The following is a 27,964-nucleotide window of genomic DNA, read 5'->3' as shown; positions in this document are numbered from 1 at the left end:
TATATCCAGTGTGCGACGCAGGTGAGAATCACTGATCTTTGCGCTACAGTGCGCCACCATGGCCAGTACAGGGGTCTCATTACGCAGTAGCGCAGCGGCAGTTCTCATTCCCCCACATCATAGGTTATTTTTGGCCAGAGCGTTAGGTGATTATTTAGTTTTGTATCCTCCATGCCTTAGGCTATTCAAGCTAAATGTGCGTGTGACCACAAAGGAAAGAGATGAGGGTGAGCGTTACGCCATATCTTGGACTATTTTGACTTTTACATTAATCTCTTCTGTGTTTCTCCCGTCTGTATACCACTCTTCGACCTGGTGCGATGAGAAGTCAGCTGTCGCGCGCTCGTTTTCCACAGAAGCGTCACAGGACGCGTCTCAATAATCCACTCTTTTACTAAAGCGCACTGCGCTGTGGCGCACCCCTCTGTTTCGCAATTTTGAGAACCCAGTGTCCCGTTGCTTTGAGGATATTTAAGACACTTTGCATCGCACCTCATTCTTTGCTAGTGCGTGGACATTTTTTAAAGAATAAGAAGATAATCCTCAGACGCGTCCCGGAGCGTTTCAGAAGATCATGGAGACTAATCCAATACCCATTTTGACTATTCAAACTAGCCCTTTCGATGACCAGAGACCAGGAACAAACGGGCTGAGAAAGAAGACAGCTGTATTTGAAAGTAAGAAGAATTATCTTCAAAACTACATCCAAAGTGTCCTGTCCTCTATCGACCTAAGGGACCGTCAGGGATGCACTATGGTGGTGGGCAGCGATGGCAGATACTTCAGCCGAACTGCCACAGAAGTCATCGTACAAATGGCAGCTGCCAACGGGATAAGATGGTGTTATAATGTATTTTCGTAACAGTGAAACATAAATCCCATGCATGTCCTGGCTGGCAGACCACTTATTTAAAATATTCTAGAAGCATTCAATAAACATAATAGATACTTTGATCTACTTTAACCCCCCTTTATCTATTCAATTTTATTACGAGTGTTCTTAAAATACACACATCTGAAATGCATTTATTTAAATATTAGTTACAGATCATCATTTGTATGCTTGGTGATGTTAAGTCAGACTCGTTTATTAGTATGTAAATTCATAGTTTAATATTTTTTAAGTACTATATGATGCTGGTGGAAGATGAAATAAAAGTTTAGATCTATATTGTTATATCGGGCAGCAAATGTATAGGAGGCTGAGCTGCAAATTTTGTTTCAATTTAAGTTAATGCATAAAGAGAAAGCATCCCCTCCATCTTCTTCCTACGTGGTTTCCTCTTTCCTTGTTTTGACCTCTCCAGGTTTACATTAAAAATGTGGGTAAACCCATAGCATGGCTCCAAGACATTATGCATTTTATAGGATATTTATTTTATCATGCTTTAATTTGTTTTCTTATGTTTTAACTCATTTCACTGTAAAAGTCTTTTTGAACTTAAATTTCTAAGTTTAATCAACTTGGGTTTACAAGTGTTTTCTTGTGTTGCATTGTATTGACTACTGATGAGTCGCTGTAACTTATACATTAAACATATACAAAACTAAAGCAAATTTAACTTGATTTAATAACTTACAGCAACTCTTCACTTTCAAGATGACTTGTAAATCCTAGTTGATTAAACTTAACATTTTTTATACTTCCAAAGTGTCTTTTTTGCTCACGTTCATACACTGTAAAAATACTACAGATTTACAAGTCATGTAAACAGAGATGAGTTGTCACAACTTATAAAATATAGTTGAGAAAAGTCAACTTCATTTTATAAGTTATAACAACTCACCTGTAGTTATAACAACTCTTAAATAACAAGATAAATAATAGTACGTTGTAATGACTTGTAAATCCGAGTTGATTCAACAAAAAAATTTAAGGCAGCAAAGTATTTTTTACAGTGTATCAATGTAATTCTTGATACAAATGAAGAGGCATAATATACAGAGACTGATTTCCACAGCAGCAACGCCTTATATGGATAATGTGCTGAAAGTTTGCTAGGGAATACAGTTTGCACTCGCTGAGACTTAACCGAGACATGCAAGTAAAAACAATGGGACTGCAATGCAATGCATCGATTTAATAAGGTATTTAATTATCATATTAGCCTAACATAAGAGTAATGATGACAAAGGCCTATAGGGATAGTACACTTGGTCATCATTATAAACGCTTGAGTGAGAGATGCCAAATAACTCACTATTAATAGAAAGTGGCTGATCTTGTAAAGCTTAATGAGTCACAAAGTTGTTGAGATGAGTCCAGGCTGCTGTTGTAAGAGTAGAAACATGGAAATAACAAGAATATGTCAGTAGTACAAACCTTATTTAATAGGGTTGTATGTCCGGCCTGCATTAAATGCCAAGCTGTTATTTATGCCTCCTGCAGGCAAAGTGATGTCTGTTTCTTTTTTGCTCCTGAGTCATTCCCAAAGCAACAAACTACTAGACTGATGTAGTTGTCAATCTGGTATGCAGCAGTAGCCCTGTTTGGCGCCTCTGAAGGCTGCAAGTTTAAACCCACCTCAGATGCAACAATGTTATGATAACCCTAACGTGACAAGTCAAGGTCTGGAAACGAAGAGAGTTTATTCTAGATCAGAAGAATCTTTCCGAATTTTTTATTTATTTATCCTTAGGTAATTTAAAATAGATACACATCTACAGCTTCACAACTACAAATAATGGCAACTATAGGGAGTATAATTGAATATTATGCCAAACAAGCAGACATTCATCCAGATTTTTGGACACAACTAAGTTGATGCTGCATCAGCAATGCAAAGTTCAACATGCATACTAATAAAACAATGTGTAACTTAAACACACTGAAAGTCACTTTAGATAAAAGTGTCTTGTAAAAATGCATAAAAGTAATTTAAAATCAAAGGATTCACAGATCCATCTATTTCAGATAGGACGTCTGGTCATTGGACACAATGGGATCCTGTCCACCCCAGCTGTCTCCTGCATCATTAGAAAGATAAAAGCCATAGGTGGGATTGTCCTCACAGCAAGCCACAGTCCAGGAGGCCCAGGAGGAGACTTTGGAATCAAATTCAGTGTTGCTAATGGAGGTGAGAATGTTGTTGTACACGGCACTCGGCATGCACACTCTGCAATCTGTTACAGGTTGATAATGATGACACAGTGCTTGGAATATGCAGTCTGTCACATCAGCCTTAAAGAGAATCACCATGCCAGCAAAGTCAGCCTAACACTTGTCATTTTATCCTGTTACTAACAACTTGGTTATTAGATGGAGCCATGTGTGGGTTTTGTTCAAATTGCTGAATGCTTCCTCTGTTTTCAGGACCGTCTCCTGACACTGTGATGGAAAGGATCCACCAGGTAAGTCGCACGCTAGAGGAATATGCCATCTGCCCTGACCTCCACATCGACCTGTCCCGCCTTGGCCGTCATGACTTTGATTTGGAGAACAAGTTTAAGCCATTCAGAGGTGCTACTTTTTTTGCAAATGTCTTATTTACAATCTATGTATTTAGTAGGAATAAATATGTTCTAACGCTGTTTTCCAGTTGAGATTGTGGATTCTGTTGAGATCTATCTAAACATGCTGCGTGGGATTTTTGATTTTGGAGCCATCAAAAGCTTGCTGACAGGCCCAGAACAGCTGAAAATTCGAATAGATGCTATGAATGGAGGTAAACCTCTTTACATTTACAATTCTTTTCTTTTAGACGCTTAAAATCCAAAATGACAGTGCATTTTGATCAGTATAATCCCTGGGACCCGTGACCTTTGCACTGCTGCTGTACCATTTGAGTTCCAGGAACATTTAGGTTCCACAATTATTTAAAGGCGGAGTGCACAATGTTTGAAAGCCAATGTTGATATTTGAAATCACCTAAACAAACACGCCCCTACCCCAATAGAATCTGGACCTTCTTTTAAAAGACCCGCCCCACACATACGCAACCCGGCAAGGATGTCGGTTAGTAGACATGCTCCTTACTGCTGATTGGCTATAAGTGTGTTTTGGTAGTCAGCCCGTCTCCTTTTCCAAAGCGTTTTTCAAACATTGTTCACTCCGCCTTTAAGGCAGCGGCTATTTACACTGACGTTAACTTTTAGATACTATTAACACTAAAGCTAGAAGTATAGTTCTGCTTTTACGCATACGTGAGGATCCGCATAGATTTTTGCAACCGTGTATACTTTGTATGCATAGGGAGCACGTGCGCCGAGATGCATTGCATTTTGTTGCAATGTGCATGCGTCAAATTTCTGTGTACACATACAAGTCAAAAAAACTATGCTTTGCAAGGTTGTGTGTTCGACTGTGCGCGTAAGTTCATGTACACATAAAACATTTGACTATAGCCTACTCCCGTTTTAAGTGTAAATAGCGATAGATGCTATTTAAAAATAGCATATTTTCTTATTCTGTTACATATTACATATTCTGTACACTAAGTGACAATATCAAAATATTTTAGTGATTAGTGGACATTTGCAATAAGTGTAAATAGTAATTAAGTGCTATCTATACTGGCAGATACTATTTGCACTTTTTTGTAGATTAACGGGATGCAATAATGTGTAAAAGTTTACATTTATTAAAATTATTGGTAACACTTTAAAATATATTAGTAAAGATTAGTACATGCATTAACTAACATGAACAATATAGTTTATCAACAAGTATTAATTCTTATTTATGTTTTTTAAAGGAATACTCCACTTTCTTAAAAAAAAATCCATATAATTTGCTCACCCCAATGTCATCCAAAATGTTGATGTCTTTCTTTGTTCAGTCGAGAAGAATTTTTTTTTTTTTTAGGAAAACATTCCAGGATTTTTCTTAATTTAAGAGATAATTTAATAGATTTTTCTTTATTGACCCCCAACAGTTTACAGTTTAAATGCAGTTTAAAATTGCAGCTTCAAAGGACTCAAACGATCCCAAACGAGGCATAAGGGTCTGATCTAGCAAAAACGATTTTCATTTTCAGCAAGAAAAAGAAATGCACTTTTTAACCACAACTTCTCTTCTTGCACTAGCCACGTGACTCGCCAGCGTGACCTTACGTATTGTATATCTTACGTATTGTGTGTGTAACAACGTCAGAAAGGTCCTCTTTCCCCACACTTGTAAACACAGGGGTGATAGTTTTGCATATGTCATTCGTGACATGCTTACGTATTACGCAAGATCGTGCTGGTGCTTCACACGGCTAGTGCAAGACGAGAAAGTGTGGCTTAAAACTGCATATTTTTAATTTGCCGAAAATGACAATCGCTTTGCTAAAAAAGACGTTTAAAGGCTTTTAAGCTGCATTGAAACTGCAATTTTAAACTGCGTTAAAACTGTAAACTGTTGATGTTCAAAAAAGTCTCTTAAATTGAGAAAAATCCTGGAATGTTTTCCTCAAAAAACATAATTTCTTCTCGACTGAACAAAGAAAGACATCAACGTATTAGATGACATGGGGGTGAGTAAATTATCGGGTTTTGGCTTATCGTGTTAATTTAGCCTATTCAGACTCCCAGGTGTGTTTGATATGCTATTGTGTTTGGTGAATAAATGGTAATATTACGTTAACATGTACTGACACCTATTTAACCTGCTGTTCTGTGTGCCATTGTTTAGTTGAAACGTCTGTTCTTCGACCTGTATTTTGTGAAATCATTTTCTAAATAAACGTGACGTATAGTCCAGTGCAACTTATGTTTTTTCCTCTTCAATGTTAAGTTATGATGCTTGATTTTATAAATGTATTAGTAAATTCTGAAAATAACAAACTGCTATGATATATGATATGTGACAGAATAAGGGAGAAGAGCGAGGTCGGCAAAAGGCGGATTCGACCAAGGGACATCACGTCACAAGTCAGTTCTATGAGCCATACAGTCTAAAGCCCGCGATATTGAAGCTGTTGATTTCCGCACGTCATTTTTAAACTTAAGTAGTGTGACCATACCTTGGTGGGTGGAGATAGTGTAAATAGAGTTTGCCAACAAGATGGCAAACTGGATGCTATTTGCACTGTAAATAAACACTCTGATTATAAAGTAGGATATGTAGATATCTTCTTCATATCTTCTGTTTCAGTCATGGGACCTTATGTTCGAAAAATCCTATGTGATGAGCTTGGAGCCCCTGCTAACTCTGCTGTTAACTGTGTCCCTCTGGAGGACTTTGGAGGCCAACATCCTAACCCAAATCCTGCTTTTGCCGGATCACTGGTGGAATCCATGAAGGGGGGCGAATTTGGCTTTGGTGCCGCTTTCGATGCAGATGGGGTGCTTAACTCTTATCATCTAATAATCATTTATAATTACAAAAAAGCCTCAATAGTTATTTATTGTTTAGAATATACTGTATATGTAGCACAAGAACATAAATATTTACTAAAAGAATACCAAATCAGTTAACTGTAGAACATTGCTTTATCGTATACAGAATCATGTCTGTCATATTCATCAAAAATAATATTCACTGTGTTTGTGTGATCAGGACCGCTATATGGTTATGGGTCAGAATGGATTCTTCGTGAGCCCATCAGATTCACTGGCAGTGATGGCTGCAAACCTCTCTTGCATCCCTTACTTCAATCAGAGAGGGGTACGAGGCTTCGCTCGCAGCATGCCAACCAGCACGGCCATTGACAGGTACCACACTCATGCTGCTTAAAACACTAGCAGAAAAAGGAGTGGCTGTTTTTGATAGGACTTGTCTCTTGCTCCCATGTGATGGAATAGCTTTCTCCGATTCAGATATGTTTAAAGAACAGCCAGGCAGCTCTTAAAATATTTGATAAGATGATCAGGGAAGAGATTCTCCCTCTGTCCTTTTCAACAATGTGAGTTTCTCAATCTCTCCAGTTCAAGATACGGAGCGGTGAAAGCATTAGCAATGGGTGGAGTGCAGAGACTCACTCCCTAAGAATAACAGTGTTACCTCAACCCTGTACTAATGCAGAGAGCATTCACCCCACTAAAAATAACTTTCAGGGCGCATCATGGTTACGACCAGCTTGATGTGAGACATGATCTTGTACTGTGAGAGATAACTTATGCTTTCAGACAATTAGATGGTGTTTGTTAAAAGTAAAGTGTACTTTTTTAGTTGTTTAAATACTTTGATTATAAAAAATAATAATCATGATGGAAAGAGAACTGGCTTTCAAAAATACTTTCTAAAATCAACATATTCTAAAATCATTATAAGTTTAGTTCTCCCAAAAATGAAAATTTACCCTTCCCTTGTCATCTCAACCCCTTTAATTTTTCCTAATGTGACAAAATGTCCAAGCAACTCAAGAAAGCATCATAAAAGAGGTCCTTATAACGTATACATCTGTAGGGTGACCATACGTGCCATTTTTCCCGGACGCGCCCTGGCCAGGACCTCGGGTGCGTCCTCCGGAAGCCGCATTCGTCAACCTCATACGTCATAGAGGATTATTATTAGTATTACAGAAATGGTACATTTTAAGGTAAGAATGAAACTACGATTGTATGTCTTATGTTTTTAACTGAATGGCGTATGCGGTTAACAAATACGACTTCCGGAAGACACACCGAAATCCTGGCCAGGACGCATCCGGGAAGAATGGCATGTATGGTCACCAGTGGCGTAGCGTCTGGGCATGCAGGGTATGCACGTGCAAATGGGCCCGGGCCAATAGGGGGCCTGCCCCAGCTTTTAATTAAAACATTTTTTTCAATGTAATTTTTATTTGTGGCAGCAATAAATATATTTTTGTATGCATATCATGTGTAGTGATTTCTTATTTCTCCGTAATGTCTAATTTCTTGTTTGCGTTTATACATTTTTTTGCACTTTACGGCTGCCGTAGACTACTACGCCATCATTTTTTTACATGATGCATCACAGCGCCATAAAATAAAAGAAAACACAGTTTGAGAGGTTACAATAGCGGCTATCTACATGAACATTAAGGATGGACAAATAAAAAACATAAAAGTAGGGCCTCAAAGAGAAAAGAGAAGGCGGAGAAGTTAGTCACAAGTCAAAAACTACCCAAAACATTTTGTTTTTCTTTATTTAAATCTACCATTTAAAGTAAAAAAGTAAAGTAAAAATATGTGACTACCTTATAAAAGTATATGTTGTTAATAGACCTGCGCGCCACAGTTAACAGTGCCAACAGGCAAGGTTGGTGGGGGGTCTTTGGCTTAAGGGGGCCTGTAATTTTTTTTGCATATGGGCCCGGGACTCACTTGCTACGCCACTGATGGTCACGCTACACATCTAAGTCTTCTACGCAATAGTGCTGCACCATATAGAGATATGTACCTTTGGGGTACCACTATGTTTGAGGTACTAATAATATGCACACTTTAGGTGCAATATGTGTACTGTCCCAGTGACAGCTTCGGTACCTTTTTTTAGATAGATATATTAGTCTTCTTTAAGGGACACTCCACTTTTTTGGAAATATGCTCATTTTCCAGCTCCCCAGGAGTTGAACATTTGATTCTTGCCGTTTTGGAATCCATTCGGCTGATCTCCGGGTCTGGCGGTACCACTTTTAGCATAGCCTGGCATGGTCCATTGGGTCTGATTGGACCATTGGCATCACGCTCAGGAATAACCAAGGAGTTTTGATATTTTTCTTAGTTAAAACCTGACTCTTCTGTAGTTACATCATGTACTAAAAAATTAAAAGTTGTGATTTTCTAGGCAGATATGGCTAGGGACTATTCTCTCATTTTGGCGTAATAATAAAGGACTTTGCTGCCGTAACACGGCTGCAGGAGGTGCAATGATATTACGCAGCGCCTGAAAATAGTCCCCTTGGTAACTTTCAATAGCAGGGGACTATTTTCGGGCACTGCGTAATATCATTATTGTTATTTTTGAGTGCGATGCTAATGGTCTAATCAGATTCAATGGATTATGCTAAGCTATGCTAAAAGTGGTACCGCCAGACCCGGAGATCGGCTGAATGGAATCCAAAACGATAAAAATCAAATGTTTAACTCTAGGGGAGCTGGAAAATGAGCATATTTTCAAAAAAAGTGGAGTGTCACTTTAAGCTATGCAATACAAACGCATATGCGAGTCGTTGAAAATCTCCCCCTCCACGTTGCATAAATGCACACAACACCATTGACCTGTGACCAAACATCACAACATCAAACCAGCACTTCTGATTTGAGATCTGCAACAGAAGGGAAGACTTATTCCCCACATAAATCTGCCCTATAAAACCGCAATGTCACAAAACTGCTTTTTACATCCTTTTATATGGCCTTTTTTGTCATGTCAGTGACGTTACATAATCACTTTTATTGTATGGGAAAGAACAGCGGTCTGGAACAGCACAAGCGTGTGTAAACTGAATTGTTTATCTGCAATGTGAACGTCTCAGGAGATTTGAGTTTTTGGGGCGAGGCATCTTAGCTGCTGTAAACCTTTTTAGGAGTCAAGCGAGCTCTAGTCCATGACTGTTTACATGATGAATCTCTCAAAAGCGTGCATTTGTGGAGTGCCAAAGAACTGGAGACAAATCTGACGAATCGCGCGTGCGCTGTTGGCCTGGCGTGTGTACACTGAGCTCTGTGTAAGGGAAGTAAAGATGGAGACTGAGAGGAAACATCTGCCTTGCTCTCTTCACATGGGAAGGGAATAGGAGTGTGTGCCAACGTGACCATGCACTGAAGATGAACTGTTGAAATGTGTGCTATCAACACAAATCATATTAACCGTGCAGTCACAATCTGTAACCTATGAGGTATCCCTTGTGGGCTTGCTGTAAACATATTTTAAAACCATCTCAAATTACATATGTTTGAGGTGAAATATGCATAAACAGATAAATCAAATGGCTTGTTTAATTTAAAAAACTTGTACTTTTTACTTTCCACATGTTTTGTTGAATGGTTTTGTTCAACCTGCGTCGTCTGCATGTGATACAAGGTAGTCAAACCTTAAACTTTGTGTGCTTGTTTATGTTGCGATTGAGCAATTTCAAGCTCTGCTGGTTTTTAAAAGCGTGCGTAAAAAATGTTTCAGTATACAAGTGTTTGATTTAAGGACTTTGAATGAAAACTGAAACTGTCTGTCAACTCGAGCAAACATGGCTGCCAACTGATAATTGGGTTTCAATGCCAGGTTGTGGTTGGGAACAGCTGCTCCTAGCTTTAAAATCCATCAAGGCGTGTTATTTTCCAAATGTTTCCTTTGTTATGTTCAAAACATAAAGAATTGTTCGGTTAAATGCAATCCCACAATAATATTTGAACGCATGTAGTGCAAACACAGAATATTTTACTTGCTGGGTTAGGCGTGGTGTTGCTTGTGTTGGCCGCTAATATGAGAATAAATCATCAAAAACAAGTCAAGGGGGTCAAAGATTCCAGTTTGCTGTCCGTGTGCCAAGATTTTATTTTATTCTGCGTCCCTGGAGTGAGTAACACTTGTTTTCCCATATTTAGTAATTCCACCCATGAGTAAACAGCTGCATCCCAGCCCTTTCATTTACTTGGGTTCGCTCTTTTTTGTCTCTTCATCTGATGGGATCTCGGCAACTCATTACCCATAATGCCAAATTGCAGTCTGAAAATAGTTATGTATATAGCCAAGCACCCAAGAGCAACAAACAGAGGAGGCGGCTTTTAATCGCTCTTCTCTACTTGTTTTTCGCATGTTTGTCTGTTATCAGAGCATTTTTGGGCTTTATTAGACAGGATAGAGGAGTAGAGTCAGGAAGTGTCAGGGGAGGAGAGATGGGAACAAAACTGGGATTGACCTCAAGCTGGTATTTGAAACTGAATTACCTCGTAACTTTGCTCTGTAATAGTACAGCACGCTGCCCACAGTGGCTCTTTCTTCACTTTGACTCTCAACTTCGAACAAATAGCCACATTCACTCTATACACGCTGGGCTATTTTCAGCCCAGCATTGGGTCAAATGGGGACAAACTCAGCTGTCAGGTTAAATTAACTCAGAAAATGTATTTTGACTCAACAATGGGTTAAAACAGCCCACTGGGTTGGGTTTGTCCCTTTTTGACCCAGCGCTGGGTTGAAAATGAGGAGTTTGGTTCCAAAACGCAATAAACGCAATTTTTAAAAAAAATGAGTTGCCGCCAAAATCAGTATTGTATCTGGTTAGTATTTAAAATTAAATTCTTAATTTTACGAAAAATAAAATATCCGCCATGTTATTCTGTCATCTTTTCTCTCTTTTTCCCCAAAACGCAATAAACGCCACTCCTCCTTTTCTGCAGAATGCAATAAATCCGCTCAACAAATTACGTCGCACCATATTCCACGCATTGTAAATAATGCCGGTGCGTTGAATACACGGAATCCTAGTTTTCCTCATCTTGTACGTCGTGATCAACAAACAAACAAACAAAAACAAAATAATACTTTGATGGCATTGATAAACCTGTGGTGGTTTTCTGTGACAGGAAAGTCACAGAAAACCAAGAAAGTGACAAGATTTCTGTTAGAAACTTTCAAATAGCATCTTTAGGTTATAAAAACATAAAAAATTCAACTCCATCATTTGATTTATTATAAAAACTGATCATTTTTTCCACAAAATGCAATAAATCCAATAATAAAGTTTTTTTTTAAATGCTATAAATCTATTGAATCAATATATAAATATGCATTCATCTTTGCCATGTTATATTCATTTAGTTGACTAGTGATATAGACTGATTAAACATTAATGGCATTAGTCAAAACACTTACACTTACATATAACGTTAGTCATTGCTGCGGTTATACTTGGGATGTCGTCGCTAAACTTTTTCAACAGCGATCAGCTAAATATTTTGGTCCTGCTCGATTTTTGTTGGCTTCGCATTAAAGTTTTTCATAAGGGTCAATGTATTAGCATGAGAGGAGCTTGATGCTGTCCGGAGAACAAACAACCGCGTTTTTTTGTCTCCCGAGTGCCTCTCGCGTAAATTATTAGATGTTGATGGCTTTTACCAAAATTAGTCAAAATGGAATTATTGCGTTTTGGAACCAAACTCTTCAAATATAACCCAGCATTTTGTGTAGTAATGCAGTGCTTAACACCTATTATCTTTTATAAACCCAAATATATATGGACGTAGTGTCCGTAACTTCACCCATAGGTTTGTGAAGCGCTTTTTTAAAGCCAATAGTGGGTGAAGCCTGCCTTTGCAGCGCGTCACTCATGGATAACTGAAAAATGGCAGAGGCTGGATGTGGGTGGAGCTCAGGTGCCTGGTTGCTAAACCCACGCCCGACTAGGTCGCCAGTGGTGACAGCAGCAGCAGTTCACCTGTCACTCAAGTGGCCACGCCCCTAATTATGCAGAACTTTAAGGCGTAATATATTATAAACTAATGTGTTGTATCATATAGGCCAAAATTAGCTATGTATCCCATAACACTTTTTGTACCAGGCTGTAAACATTTCTGCCGTAAAGTTGGACATTTTAACATGTGGGGTCTAAGGAATTGACTTCCTATTTGAAGTCTCACGAGCGGTTAGTCGATGATTAGCAGTTTAAGTCACTTCCATGTTGGCTTCAAATTAGTTAATTAATAATGTTCCCGCCATCATACCATCCCAGATGTGTATGACTGTTTATTTTCAGTTGAAAACAAAGTTTTCTAAATTGAAATTTGGTGACATGTCGATTGGAAGTGTCTCGTAACTAAATATCAAATGAAAACTAAGATATGCCAAGACTAAAGAGATTTGACATTATTGATGTACATTATCATAGACTGTTAAAAAAGATGGACGACGCACGTTCGCTCTCTTCCATTGGTGAAAAGTGAAGCCGTCAGTGTCCCGATCATAGACTGTAAAAAAGGTGGACGACGCCTGTTCGCTCTCTTCCATTTGTGAAAAGTGAAGCCGTCAGTGTCCCAATATGGCGCTGACATCTTGGGTCTTGAGTCTGCGCAATAGCGATTTCAGAACCAGTCATGCGCAGTAGTGAGCAGGAAGGGAAGGCGCGAAGTCAAAACCCCGCCCTCGCTCTCGTAGAATGCGCATATCACACGATATCACAGCTGTCAATCATGACGTGACACCACCGTTTTTATATCATTAAATAACTACCTAAACACAAACCTATTTTAAAAACAAACATTTGAATGTACATCCGCGTGACAAAAACTACAATAAATGACAGAAACCAGCTTCGGAAAAAAGATAATTGAAGTGTAATTAATTTTTTTAGTTGGTCTCAAGTCCCATTGAATAACATGGGGAGGCGGACTTTATGACCTATACTGGGACCAGTCACTGGGGGGCGATCGAGACGTTTTGGCTTCACTTTTCAGGGCTTGTGTGGCACGCTTGGTCCCGATATGGCACTGACATCTTGGGTCTTGAGTCTGCGCTGTAGCGATTTCGGGAAGTAAAGCCGCGAAATCAATGCCTTGCCCTCGCTCTCGCAGAATGCGCATACAGTATCACCGCTGTCAATCATGAAGTGACACCGCCATTTTAATAGCATTAAAAAGCTAACTAAAAACAAACTTATTTTAAAAACAAACACTTGAATTTACAACAGCGTGATAAAAAATACAGTAAATGACAGAAACCATCTTTGGAAAAAGATAATTGAAGTGTAATTAAATTGTTTATTTGGTCTCAAGTTCCATTGAATAACATGGGGAGGCGGGGTCACTAGGGGGCGATCGAGACGTTTTGGCTTCACTTTTCAGGGCTTGTGCGGCACGCATGTATATAAATAAGCTGTCGTAGCCTATAAGATAGAGAGTCGTGTTTGCACCCAAGAGTTGCTGGTTTGAGTCTGACGGTCGGCAGGTTACGACAGAGGTGCCCTTGAGCAAGGCACCTTAACCCCAATTGCTCCCCGGGTGCTGTAGAGATAGCCGCTCCAGGTGTGTGTGTGTGTGTGTGTGTGTGTGTGTGTGTGTGTGTGTGTGTGTGTGTGTGTGTTCACGATTTGCAGTGCGTTTGTTCACTACTCACTGGGATGGGTTAAATGCAAAAGTTACATTTTGAGTATGCGTTCCATACTTGACAAAAACATGTCAATGTCACTGTAAAAATATGAAGAATTTTCTTACAAACACCCATTGCTTTGCTTTAGAGGACATTTATAAATTGATTGAAGTTTGGATTACTTTTGTGATTAAAGGAATATTCCATTTTCTTAAAAGAAAAATCCAGACAATTTACTCACCACCATGTCATCCAAAATGCCGATGTCCTTCCCTGCTCAGTCCAGAAGAAACCATGCTTCTTGAGGAAAACATTGCAGGATCTTTCTAATTTTAATGGACTTTAATAGAGCCCATCATTTAATACTTAACTCAACACTTAACAGTTTTTCAAAGGACTATAAACAATCCCAAACGAGGCATAAGGGTCCTATCTAGCGAAACGACCGTCATTCTTGACAAGAAAAAAAAAAAAAATACTTTTAAACCACAACTTTTCGTCAAGGTCCGGTCCAGTGCGACCTAACGTAAATGCGTAGTGACGTAGGGAGGTCACGTGTTACATATATAAAACGCACATTTGCGGACCATTGTAAACAATAATCTGACACAAAGACATTAATTAGTATCAGTTGACATACAACAATGTAGGAACGGTCCTCTTTCAAGACGCTTGTAAACACTGGGGCGGAGTTTCGCGTTAGTCCTCTGTGACCTCTTGACGTCATGACGTATTGCGGTGACGTAGTGGGGTCAGCTGATCTACATGACGAGAAGTTATGCTTTAAAAGTGTATATTTGTTATTTTTATTGTCAAAAATGACAATCGTTTTGCTAGATAAGACCCTTATGCCTCGTTTGGGATTGTTTATAGTCCTTTGAAACTCCGTTGAAAAAAACTGTTAAGTTTTGAGTTAAGTATTAAATGTTGGGCTCTATTAAAGTCCATTAAAATTAGAAAAATTCTGCAATGTTTTCCTCAAAAAACATAATTTCTTCTCGACTGAACAAAGAAAGACATCAACATTTTGGATGACATGGTGGTGAGTAAATTATCTGGATTTTTCTTTTAAGAAAATGGACTAATCCTTTAATGTGCGCTATTCATTTGCAACCTATTACAGTTTGTATATAAAATGATGGATTTTAAAAAAAATACTTTGTCTTAGCCCAAAACTCCAGTGTTGGCTCCAAAAAGGACAAACCCAGCCTTTGGGTTAAACTAACCAAGATAATGTTTATATTCCACCCAACAATCCAGCATTTTGGGATGACATGTGGATGAGTGAATTATTATATATTTTTTGGGTGATCTATAATGTAATACAACAGTATTTTAAGTTTTACTTGAATTCATTGCATTCACTTTTTTAAATTAGTGACAGCTCGGGAAGTTTAGCAGCTGTGTACATGCAGAAGAGTAAAGTATACTTTGCTCCTCCAGACACATGGCTGAATCTCAAAACAAATGTCAGCCAAGCTGTCAGCATGGTTCTGCTTTTTGCCTTTTAAAGGTACTGGGTTAAACAGGCAAAATACGTAGTTTGATTAATGTATTAGACCAAAGGACCGAGCGTACTATCAAAAGTATGTCGAGAATTGTGTAGAGAAATGAGTTTCTGTTGCTCAGTTGGTATGAGCATTACATTTGTATTGCAAAGGTAGACATACTGTACTGATACAATGTACCTTGAATGTACTGTATGTTGCTTGGGCTAAAAATGCAGACATGTAGAATTGAATGGCACATATCACTAAATCTGTTATTTATAGTTGATGATTTAACCTTTAGAGAAAATCATTATTCATCTGCATCTCCGCTGTTGTCGTCTTCCTTCCTGTCCTCACATATAACATCATGTTATTCGAGTCAATAATATTATTTATAAATGCGTTATTCTGACTGAGGTCAGTTTGAATTATTTTACCTACTGACTATCGGCTAAGAAACTAGTTTGAGACCCACTTTGAAAAGGATTGATACTGATAGCCTATGACACACAGCAGGAGTTTCTTTCAGATTTAATCTTGTCCAGATAAACTCTCGGTGGATTCGCACTGGAGAGTGCTCACGCTTCCTGTTTGTTGCAGGGTTGCTAAGGCTATGAAGGTAGCTCTGTATGAAACTCCCACAGGCTGGAGGTTTTTTGGCAACTTGATGGACTCTGGGAGGTGTTCCTTCTGTGGCGAAGAGAGCTTTGGAGCAGGTGGGTGCCATCAAATAGCATTTTTTTTCACGAGGATATTAAAGCCTTATTCTGTTTTTCGAGCGTGATCGTGTGTTTATGCAGATATGTTTAAACTATTGAATTTAACCCAGTATTGCACAGCGTTGGGCCTGGATAACACATTTTCTTGACTCTGCATGGCAATAAAACAGAATGACTTTGAATAAACTAACAACAAGCTTTTTGTGGTCACACTGCATGCAAAAATGTCATTTACATTTGTTATCCATTAAACTTAAATTGAAAATGTTTGAACTCTAACTTATGAGTGATTTCCTAAATTTGTTTGTTGCCTAGATGCAAAATAGTACGACAGTGGGGGGAGTACGGTATATAAATCTATTCAATAACTTTAGTCAGTATAGAAAATAGCGCAGCTATCATTAATCTTTTTTACTTTATTTCTGTCAGTTGAGTTGTAATGTACAGTACATGAGAGATTTTGTCTGACAAAAACAAATGTGAAAAGTATGGTGGCTTGTTTCTAATAGCTCACTGTGCCAAAAGTGCCCCATAGCTGAAGATACACCCTTACGTAAAGGAGAGGCCCTCTCTGTTATTGAATGGTTGTGTTTTGGTTGGCAGCTGATTGTGGAATGATTTAACTGGCGCTGAATCGTGTTGCTGGGCAGACAGACGCTTGGCTCTCTTGGCGGCAGAGGCGATCTGTAAAGCTTGTGGGGTTTTACATGGTCACAAAGACCTTGAGGGACACGCATTGCATTGTTTATAGGTGTCAAATGAGCACCCTAGTCATTATTCACCATGTTTTTGCTCTGCAACAGGATTAAAGGGTTATCATAAGTCCCCTGTGTGTAGGATTTTTTCCTGTTCACATGTTCATGGCTACTGATAATCACATACAATGCTATAGCCTAGTAGAGATGCATATGTTATCTATTAAGTTAAGTGTTGAGAACCGCAGTAAAAGGCCATGATAGACATAATCAAGTACAAAATGTAAAATTTTCTATCTTATGTCAACGCTGATGCTTACACCGTTACCATAGCAACCAATGTAGATTAACCAGATATTAACTACACCGTCTGATTAAACAAATCAGATTTCATTACTCATAATAACCACATGGACCTTAGTCTTAAAGTTTGGTTTTAAAAACCAAATCGGATTTGTGTTCAGTGCGAACACAGCTTCTTTTCGAAGAAAACCTCGTCCTTTTTTATTGATTTGAGCGGTCAGGACTAATTGGGTAGCATTATAGTGCTGGCTTAGGGATCGGTCTTTGCTTTGATATGAACTTGACCTGAGAGTGTTTCATTATTGTAGCATATAGCTCACACACATAGTACAGTTGTCAGACCGGCTTCTCCATCTCTACTGACACCTGATTACATGATATGAACCGGATCAAAGAACAAAGTCAAAGAGATGTCACGCATAGATGTTATCAAGCAGATGGATACTTAACCCGGAGGATGGGCTGTAATTTTCTCATTATCATCTCCTGATCCATCTCGGCTTCAAAGAGAGATCATCTGGGACATAAGGCTTAAAGAGCTTGTGTGTAGCGTGTTTAATATTTTCGTTACAAGTTTTGATTCTCTGTATCTGTCTTGATTTGTCGTTCTTTTAGGTTCAGACCATATTCGGGATAAAGATGGCCTGTGGTCGGTTCTGGTGTGGTTATCCATCATGGCTGTGCGTAAACAAGGGGTGGAGGAGATAGTGAGGGATCATTGGGCCAAATTGGGCCGCAACTACTTCTGCAGGTAAGCTCGCACTTTAAACCGGACATATAGCAGATGCTTCAAAGACAATATTTTGGTTAATTCGTACAAATTCTCATTTAGTGCGATCTGCTTTAGCCCAAGTTAAAGGGATAGTTACAACATGAGCATGAGAAAATGATGATCTTTTTTTTTTGGGGGTGAACTATTCCTTTAAGGGTTAAGTGTGGGGTTTATTTATGCCTTTTGCAAATGAAGAGTTTGGTTCCAAAACGCAATAAATCCATTTTGACTAATTTGGGTAAAAATGTGATCTCTATACCAATAAAGTGACAAGATGAAACCCACTATTTTCTGTTACAAACTTTCACATAGCAACTTTGTTATAATAACATTAAAAATTCAAATCCATAATTTAATTTTCAAAGATTTATTATAAAAACTGATTCTTTTTTCCGCAAAATGCAATAAATCCATGACAAGTTTTTTTCCCAAAATGCTATAAATCTATTAAATCAATATATAAATGTGCATTCATCTTTGCCATTTTATATTCAATTAGTTGACTAGTGGTATACACTGATTAAAAAAAATAAACATAAACATTAATGACATTAATCAAAACAATTACTTTGTCATATACAACACTGCCATTGCTGCTGTCATCCATTGGACGTTGTCTCTGAACTTTTTTGACAGCGATCAGCTGTAAAATGTTTTGGTCCTGCTCAATTTTTGTTGACTTCAAGTAAAATAATGAAAAGTTTTTCATTCCCTGGGGTCAATGTGTTAGCATGACAGAAGCTTGATGGTGTCGTGGAGAACATGCAACAGCCGTCATTTTTCCTTCGCCCGAGTGGCTTACGTTTCTTCCCCGCCACAGGTTTATCAATGCCATCAAAAGTATTATTTTGTTTTTTCTTTGATCACAAAGTACAAAGTAGATGAGGAAAACTAGGATTTTGTGTCTATTCGCGCCACCATTGTTGTGCGTGGAATGGTTCGCTGTGATTTGTTGAGCAGATTTATTGAATTCTGGAGGACTGAAGGAGGACTGGCGTTTATCGTGTTTTGGGAAAAAAGGGAGAAAAGACCACAGAATAACACGCCGGATATCGGATTTTGCATAAAATTAAGAATTTACTTTTTAATACTGACTTTATACAATACTGATTTTGGAGGTAACACATTTTCTTTTAAAATGCCGTTTATCGCGTTTTGGAACCAAACTCTTCAAATAATCAAAGTTTTTGTTCGATTCAGGACCCATTTGTTCTTAGCATTGGTTATATGTTTAACCTTTATAAAACTTTTCTCCATTAAGTGTAGGCAGTGTTGGGGAAAGTTACTTTTAAAAGTAATATTAAGTTACTCACAAAAAAGTAACTAATTGCGTTACTTAGTTACTTTTCATGGAAAGTAATGCTTACATTACTTTTTAGTTACTTTTTAGTTACTTTTGCGTTACTTTTTCTTGGCTGAGGCTTGATCTCTTTCAGGCCTTGCAGGTGTGCTTTATTACTGAAAAGTTATATTTCATATTTCATCACAAAAATGTCGAGCTCTGGCCTGCCATCTCAGTTTCTGACTCAATACATAATTTTTTTTTAAATCGAATTAATTAAACAAAAAAAGTTACTTGCATTACTAAAAAAGTATTTTAAATATTAATGTGTGCATTTAAAAAGTAATGCGTTACACTTTACTTGTTACTTCAGAAAAGTAATATTATTAAGTAATGCACATTAGTTGTAATGCGTTACCCCCAACACTGAGTGTAGGCTGAAACCCTTTAATGTTCCTGGATTGTTTAGTTTTTCCCATACATGTTTTCCACATTTTCCATATTTAACTTTACTTGTTTACTTCCTGTGACTTTGAAAATCCCAGGAGCTCTCCAGAAATAAGGATTTTTTTTATTTATTAGCTAGTATGGGGTTATTTCTGCACTCTTTTTTTATTTTCATGTACTTGTGTTTGTTTGTACCTCACAGATTCGACTATGATGGGGTGGACGGCAGGGTAGCGTACTGCCTCATGAGAGATTTGGAGGCTGTTATCACTGATAAAACCTTTACCAGTCAGAAGTTTGCAGTAGGCAATAACGTCTACAGCGTGGAAAAGGCTGACAACTTTGAGTACATCGACCCCGTGGACGGGAGTGTGTCCAGGAAACAGGTTTGATTTAAAGCTAGCCTTGGTTTTGCATTGGCTACATTCAGCACCGGTCCCCAACAGGGCCTCCCCTTTGCCCCACCTGCTCTGGACGCTTTTATAAAGGGAATATGAACATGAGAGATAGTCATTCACCTCTTAAGAAACTTTATGTGCGTACTATAAATACTCAACAGGCTTGAAAATATCTTCTATTGTGAAATGGTGCCGATGACATACAAACTGCATACACAATCATGATTAGAACTGACCAAACAACAGAATTTGAATGTTTCCTACATGTGTCCACAATTATTTTTAACTGAACCATTGTAAATGGTTGCGATTTTGAAAACAAATGTTCGCATTGGTCTCACACCGTGCATTATTTATCTGAGATAATATGGAAATGGTTGAGATTTTGCAGTTTAGTTCTTCGTTTCAAGAGCTGCCAGGGGGGTTTGTTCAGCATTAAGGGTTTATACTCAGCAATTATAAGCGATTCAGCATGGCACGCTCCCTGTTGCACATACGGACCACCCGGTGGATACGGAATCGAGTGGGGATTCCATGTTTGGGCATCAACATTCACACTAAGCAGCTTATGTGTGTACAGTATATACTGTATGACATGGTTGAAATAAACAATATACAAATTTCTGGATCTGTTCAAACTTACATCTCTCTCTCTCTCCTTCTTTGGAGGACGTGCTAAAGCAAAAGGAGATGTGCATTTGGTTGATAGTAATGAGAGCTGAAGGAGAAGAATGTTGCAGTAGATAAGCCTGGATTTGCTGTACCAGGATGCAAAGCACTTTAGTGGCCAAAGATTAAACCCCTAAACCTCTGCATTTTTAACGCCTCGTTTACTTCTCCTCTCCTTTATGTCTCAGTATGTCTTTAATGGTCTTCACTGTCACAGACTCAACGATTCTCATCTCGCCTCATCTTTTAATGTGACGTGACACATTGACTGGCGACACGAGGTCACGGCCCATCCTTACGGTCAGACTCTGAGCCTTCACCCGCTGACCACGGCGGCACAGTCACTTCAGTCATGCGGCCAGCGTCTCCACAGCTGAGTGTGTATTATTACAACAGGCATTTCACACAGCGTTGTATAGTGTCAGCTGTCCTGGTCCACCTTTCCGCATGTTTGTCAGGGCCAATGGAGAGACACTCAGCTGTCGGAGATGATGACACACGCATGCACACATAGTCTGTGGTGGTCAGAGGGGTTGAGACTGTAATAGCAGAATAATCCAGAAGGAAACTTTAAGCCACTTTTGTTTGCTCCCTTGCAGGGGTGGATCCAGGGGTGGGACCAGAGGGGATGGGGTCCAGCTTAAATCTGACTGGCCCCCTGAGTGTATGTCATTGTACCTTGTCAGTAAATATTAAGGTACCAAACTGTACCTTTTCTGTCAATCGGGGGGTACCCTAAGGTTCTGTTTTTTACCTTTACAATGTATACTAAACATAATATAATGTTGTACCTTTTTGGGTACATTACTGTAGCCTGGTCCAACCAGACTCTCGTACATTCATTTCATTTGTACAGAGAGTCTGGCCACGCTCCATTGCAAAGCGTTATTTCCGTTAAGGAGGGTCCCTCTGCTGAAGTTTAAAACTATTGGATCTGCCCAGAGTCACTCAGGATCTGCCATAGTCAATCGCTAACGTGTGGTCGTGACGTATATCATGCGCCGAAACTGGCCGGAAACAACAAGTCCGAATGATCAGACCAACAAAACTTAGCAAACATTGTTCTTGCTCTGGCTTTAACTTCTGTATATTCGGCAGTTTTGCAACAACGGAACAAATAGCTTTTCTCACGTCTTTCTCCGCTGCCATTACTGAACTACAACTCAAACTGACGCACGACCTCAACGTCATCGTTTTTAGCAACCCCCCTCTGTTCGCTGATTGGACCTGCAGATTTTTGCTGGAGAAAACGAAACTCTACACCGCAGTCCCAGACGTTGTACTGAAGCGAAATTAAAATTAAGTGGAAGCACGTAGGAGGGCGGGGCCAGGCTAACATTACTGTACCTTAATGGCCTATTGTGTACCTTTAAAGGTACAGTTAAGTGTTTTGTACCCCTAAAATTTAAATGGGGGTGGGTGCATGATCTCTGAAAGCCAATGTTGATATCTGAAATCACCTAAACAAACATGCCAGGGTTTCCTGCAGAAAATTTGTTAGTTAAGGTGGTAGGGTTGCCAGGGGCGTTGCAATCAAAGGGGCGGGGCGTACGCGTTATGATGAAAATTAAAATATTTTTATTTAAAACACTCAAATAAAACTTAAATTTGAAGAAACTATGACAGAAAATGAACACATACTAGATTATTAATGAATTCAATGTTTTTACCTCTAACGGGAATAGCTGCATGATGAAGTGAAACTAAAGGGTTAATAAACACAAACTAAAGCAGATGTTGTAGAACGTCTGGTGAACGATGATAGATAGCGTGAAGATTGTAAAAACTGATTATTTCCCAATTTATTAATTACATTATCTTAAAGGATTGTAACTACTGTAGCATGTAAATAATGTGAGCAGAGCGCTCAACAATTATATCGAAGCAACAGGCACGTGCAACCTAGCTAGCAGGTTGCTCAAACAACAAAATCACCAGCTAACTTACTTTAAATTTGCAAGAACTATAGACGAATACAATAACAGGCTTAAATAAACCCAAAACATAAGTCCACTTACAGTTCTCAAGGACACGTGTTTTATCAACTGGCTATCCTCCAGACATGACGGACCACGTCTTTATCTCATTTCGGTGGTGTGGCGCGCGTGCACGCTCGCGGTGTGAAGCGTGTCTGGGCTATTCTCAGAGATGTTTTATCAACTGCCTAGTTACCCTCCAGACGGTGACGGTCCAGACCACGTCTTTCTCATTTCGGCCGTGTGGCGCGCGAACCCGCTCGCGGTGTGAAGAGCATCGGTCCTATTCTCCAAGATGCACTTGACAGCCTTTTTTGCAGCAAATTTTTTGTTTGTTTTTGAACGACCTAGTTAAAGGATTAGTCCATTTTCTTGGGGGAAGGATCCGGATGGTTTGCTCACCACCATGTCATCCAGAATGTTGTTGTCTTTCTTTGTTGGGTCGAGAAGGAATTGTGTTTTTTGAGGAGAACATTGCGGAATTTTTCTGATTTTAATGGACTTTAGTGGAGCCCAACACTTAATACTTAACTCAACACTTAACAGTTTTTTTCAACGGAGTTTCAAAGGACTATAAACAATCCCAAACCAGGCATAAGGGTCTTATCTAGCGAAACGATTGTCATTTTTGACAATAAAAATAACAAATATACACTTTTAAAGCACAGCTTCTCGTTGAGATCTGGTCGTGATGCACCAGCGTGACCTCACGCAATACGTCATGACGTCAAGAGGTCACAGAGGACAAACGCGAAACTCCGCCCCAGTGCTTACAAGTGTCTTGAAAGAGGACCGTTCCTACGCTGTTGTATGTCAACTGATACTAATTAATGTCTTTGTGTCAGTTTATTGTTTACAATGGTCCGCAAATGTGCGTTTTATATATGTAACACGTGACCTCCCTACGGCACTACGCATTTGCGTTAGGTCGCGCTGGACCGGACCTAGATGAAAAGTTGTGGTTTGAAAGTGCGTGTTTTTTGTTTTTCTTGTCGAGGGTGACGGTCGTTTCGCTGGATGGGACCCTTGTGCCTCGTTTGGGATCGCTTGTGGTCCTTTGAAGCTCCGTTGAAAAAAACTGTTAAGTGTTAAGTTAAGTATTAAATGTTGGGCTCTATTAAAGTCCATTAAAATTAGAAAAATCCTGCAATGTTTTCCTCAAAAAACATAATTTCTTCTGGACTGAACAAAAAAAGACATCAACATTTTGGATGACATGGTGGTGAGTGGATTGTCTGGATTTTTCTTTTAAGAGAATGGACTAATCCTTTAAGGCGGTAGGCCCCTACCCCAAAAGAATCTGGACCTTCTTTTGATAGACCCCACACATACGCAACCCATGCAACAATGTCGGTTAGTAGACTGCTGACCTTTACTGCTGATCGGCTACAAGTGTGTTTTGGTACTCGGCCCGACTCCCTTTTCCAAAGTGTTTTTCAAAAATCATGCCCTGAATTATTCCTGAAGGTACACAATTGGTCTTTAGGGCATACTTTAAAAGGTACAACATTTCAATGTGTTGTTTACCCATAAAGGTACAAAAATAAACCTTTGAGGGTACCACCCCAGCGACAAAAAAGCTTTTATGTACCATTTTTTCTGACAATGTATAATTTGTTTGCAAAAGAGGTATTTAGAGGCAACGTTGAAATGAACATCACTAGAGAAAGAGGCATTCAGATGACGTACACTATCAGAGGGAACTAACCAGACCAAGCTACCCGGCCAAACCCTGTCTGCCTCCCTGAATTATTCTCCCTCGATTACTTAACACACTGAACACTTTTTGGAATTGAGTTATGACATCTGTTGGAGATTAATATGGATACAAATGTTCCTGTGTGCAAAATCTTAGCGGAGCCATGTTTCTCTCCAGATCACGTTTCAAAAAGTTGTAAAGGTCGTTGTACACAGAGACAGAAAAAAACTGAGACAGCAAACATATTAAGGGCTTATTTTTCCCTATGCATTACAGTGGCACACCAGGCCGAGGAATAAACCAAAATGCCAAGCAAATCTGGGGCATCAATTCACAGTTATGCATTTGGCAGACACTTTCATCAAAAGCAACTACAGTGCATTCAATCCTATTAAAGTCCTTGGTTTTAAAGATTAAATGGACTGATGAAATACATTGTAAATATTGTTACTGCTCTTACCCTGCAGGGCCTAAGGATCATATTCACAGACTCGTCTCGAGTCATCTTCAGACTCAGTGGATCGGGAGCTGGAGGCGGAGCCACCATCCGCATCTATGCTGAGAGCTACGAGAGAGATCCAGAGAGACACAACAGAGAGACTCAGGTAAATACTTCTTGAAATTCTTTGTCAGAACAAAGGAGATATAGGAAGAAATCTAGTGCTGGGCAAAGATTAATCGCGATTAATCGCATACAAAATAAAAGTGATTTTTTGCACAGTATATGTGCATGTACTGTGTCTAATTATTATGTATATTTAACCACACACACATTCATATATTCATTTCAGAATTGTTTTATTTATATATCATTTTTTAAATTTATATTTAATATAGATTATATAAAAATATAAATAAATATATATAAACATGTAAATGTTTCTTAAATACATACATGAATGTGTGTATATATTTATACATAATAATTAGACACAGCACACACTCATATATTATATCAATAATCACTTTTATTTTGTATGCGATTAATCGCGATTAATCTTTGCCCAGCACTAGATCTATATTCATGAGATAGCACATACATAGTTATGTTTAATAATAAGGAACTGCTAAATACTTTATGCAGCTTTATTGTTGCTATTATATCAATTAAATTCAATTCAATTAAATTTTATTTATATAGCGCTTTTCACAATACTCAATTTTTTCAAAGCAGCTTTACATTAATAAAAGCAGTAAAAGCACAGAAAAACGACAGATAGCATAACATAATACACAATAGCATAAGCAGTCAAATTTGCTGCGGCTATGACGCGACATTATGAGCGAGCATATTACTAATGTTACGTCGAGAAGAAGAAGCTAAGTTAAGCCCAAGCAGGCTACCTCCCCGGGGTAAAAAAACCCCTAGGAGAAAAAAAACAAAAACCCCGGATTGTTTAGCCGAGGAAATAAAAATAAAAGTCCTAGGAGGGAAAAACCCTTGGGAGATATACATGTATATACACACATATTAACGGATAAGGAGCTTAAGCAGAGATTAAGCAGAGATTAAGCGGATATTAAGCGGGTCCTGCCGGTGGTCGTTGGTCAGGCATCAGCTGGGCATCACATTGAAGGACGACCAGTAGATCAGAGGTGTGCCGACTTTCACATCTACCGGAACTGGGTCTGTTTGTCCCATTGTCCTCAGGGTCAATGGGACCCAGGGACGAGACAGGGAGAGAAAAACAAAATCATATTAGCGTAGGGGCCGTTCACATGTAATGCAAGTGTCACACAGTGATGTGGTTGAATCAGCTTAGTTTCAGACAGACTAACTATTGCAGCATAATTATATTATCCACAGTTGAGGATTTTGCAAATTGGGGGCCCACTGCGACGGTATATATGGTAACTAAGGGTCACCTTCCGATTTTTAAGAGAAAATGAAACCTGTTGACCCTTTTGACTAAGGCCTGTAACCCCACTGTCGTCGTTAATGCAGGTTCAGTGGCAAACGGGTCTATATTGCATACTATTTACAAGATCACGAAAAAACGCCAACATCGCAACCTGACCATACGTGTCAACCCGTTTGACTAATAGCAGAAATATATCAGAAATAGCAACAATTACAATTATATCATTTGATTACTTTACTATTACTAATGATTACTAATTATATTACTAATCAATTTAGGTTGTGCTGGGCCCGCTTATTGCCATTGCTCTAAAGCTCTCGAACATCCATGAACGCACTGGACGCAGAGGTCCTAATGTCATCACCTGAGACCAATTCAGCACTGTACATCAGGGGCCAATTAGAGGGGCCGTGAGACAACCTTCTTTTAAGATTTAATCTTCACTTTCCTGATCCAAATTTTTTTGTATGTGCCTTTTCTTTCTTTCAACACCACAAAGAATGTGCCAGCTTTTAGTTTCGCTGCTCTTTTACCATGTTCCATCCTATTTGTTTTATGTATTTTTTTTATTTGTCCATACAAGGGCCCCTGTAAGGTTTTCACTTCCTTTGCACATATTTACACTCATGTAAACCACTAAAAAATCCAAAGGAGGGCAAAAGCGTTATCTCTATGCTTACGCTAAAGGCTCTTTACTGTGTTCTGGATCTGTATGACAGTGAGGTTAGTAACAGAACACATGCGGATCACTTGTGATTTCAATATACTGATTTGAATTAGCTGGGCTGTAAATCCAAAACATTGTGAATTTAATTGTGTGCTTTTGTTTACAATGCATCTGAAATGTATTAATGAATGAAATGAGGGAGCAATGTTGTTCACTATTTACTTTTCCTGTGATGTTCAGGATGGAGAAAATTTTTCCCACAGTTTTGAAATCCTAGATTTAAATCGGTTAAAGCTGGTTTCGAATTGCAAACTTACCACTTTGTGGATGTGAAATGTGAATTATTTAAATGTTCTCCAATTGAACTGACAAACCATGAATTGATTCCAAGTATGAAATTAATAAAATGAAAATGTCCTATCTGCCATGTATTGTAATGAAACATACTTTCATGCTTGAATATGTGAAAACTACTAGTCCAGCACAATAAAAGCCACGTTAAACCTGCCTTCTGATATTAAGTTCCCTTAAATAACATTTAGGATACATTTTTTATTTTGAAACAGAAACATTGTATCATTGTAATACATATACATTTTTTTCAATTACTTGCATTCCATTATGAGTTTGAAGTATTTTTATTGTAATTATTTTAACATGCAAAAATACATATTCTAAAGCTGAGACATAGGTATTTAATTTATCTTCATATATTTTTATTTAACTGCTGATGCAAAAAGGCAAGTGTCTGATCGGAACAATCGCCCAGTGAAAATTTGGGATTTTAAAGTAAAAAAGAATGAAATGAAAAACTCTTTGATAAAACAATAGCCTATATGGAAATAAATAAATAACCATGGCCTTAACTGTAATTAATTTTGTGTCCTAAATCTTATATAATAAACTTCATCTTTTGTGTGTCCTGACTTTGTTGTCATACACAGTCATTGGCCTATATATCTGTTATATAATACTGTCTGTCTATATCGATATAAATTATTAAATTATTTCATTAACTATGTATATTACATTTAAGAATATAAATATACTACCTATTAACAGTATATTCTTACTAT

General features: G+C 38.5%; 1 protein-coding gene across 1 annotated transcript; it reads left to right on the top strand.

Annotated features, from left to right (window-relative positions):
- Window positions 1–84: 84 nt before the first annotated feature.
- pgm5 (phosphoglucomutase 5) lies at window positions 85–27,814 on the top strand. The gene is made up of 11 exons (XM_073867753.1): window positions 85–835; window positions 2,918–3,077; window positions 3,314–3,460; window positions 3,540–3,665; window positions 6,077–6,267; window positions 6,482–6,636; window positions 16,000–16,115; window positions 17,732–17,867; window positions 19,820–20,003; window positions 24,827–24,964; window positions 26,500–27,814. The coding sequence occupies exons 1-11, from the start codon at window positions 575–577 to the stop codon at window positions 26,587–26,589; spliced, it is 1,704 nt and encodes a 567-aa protein (XP_073723854.1). The 5' UTR covers window positions 85–574; the 3' UTR covers window positions 26,590–27,814.
- Window positions 27,815–27,964: the final 150 nt, after the last annotated feature.

This window comes from Misgurnus anguillicaudatus, chromosome 5, assembly GCF_027580225.2.
Source record: "Misgurnus anguillicaudatus chromosome 5, ASM2758022v2, whole genome shotgun sequence".
In the NCBI taxonomy this organism is placed as follows: Eukaryota; Metazoa; Chordata; class Actinopteri; order Cypriniformes; family Cobitidae; genus Misgurnus; species Misgurnus anguillicaudatus.
This window is presented reverse-complemented; position numbering and strand designations above follow the sequence as displayed.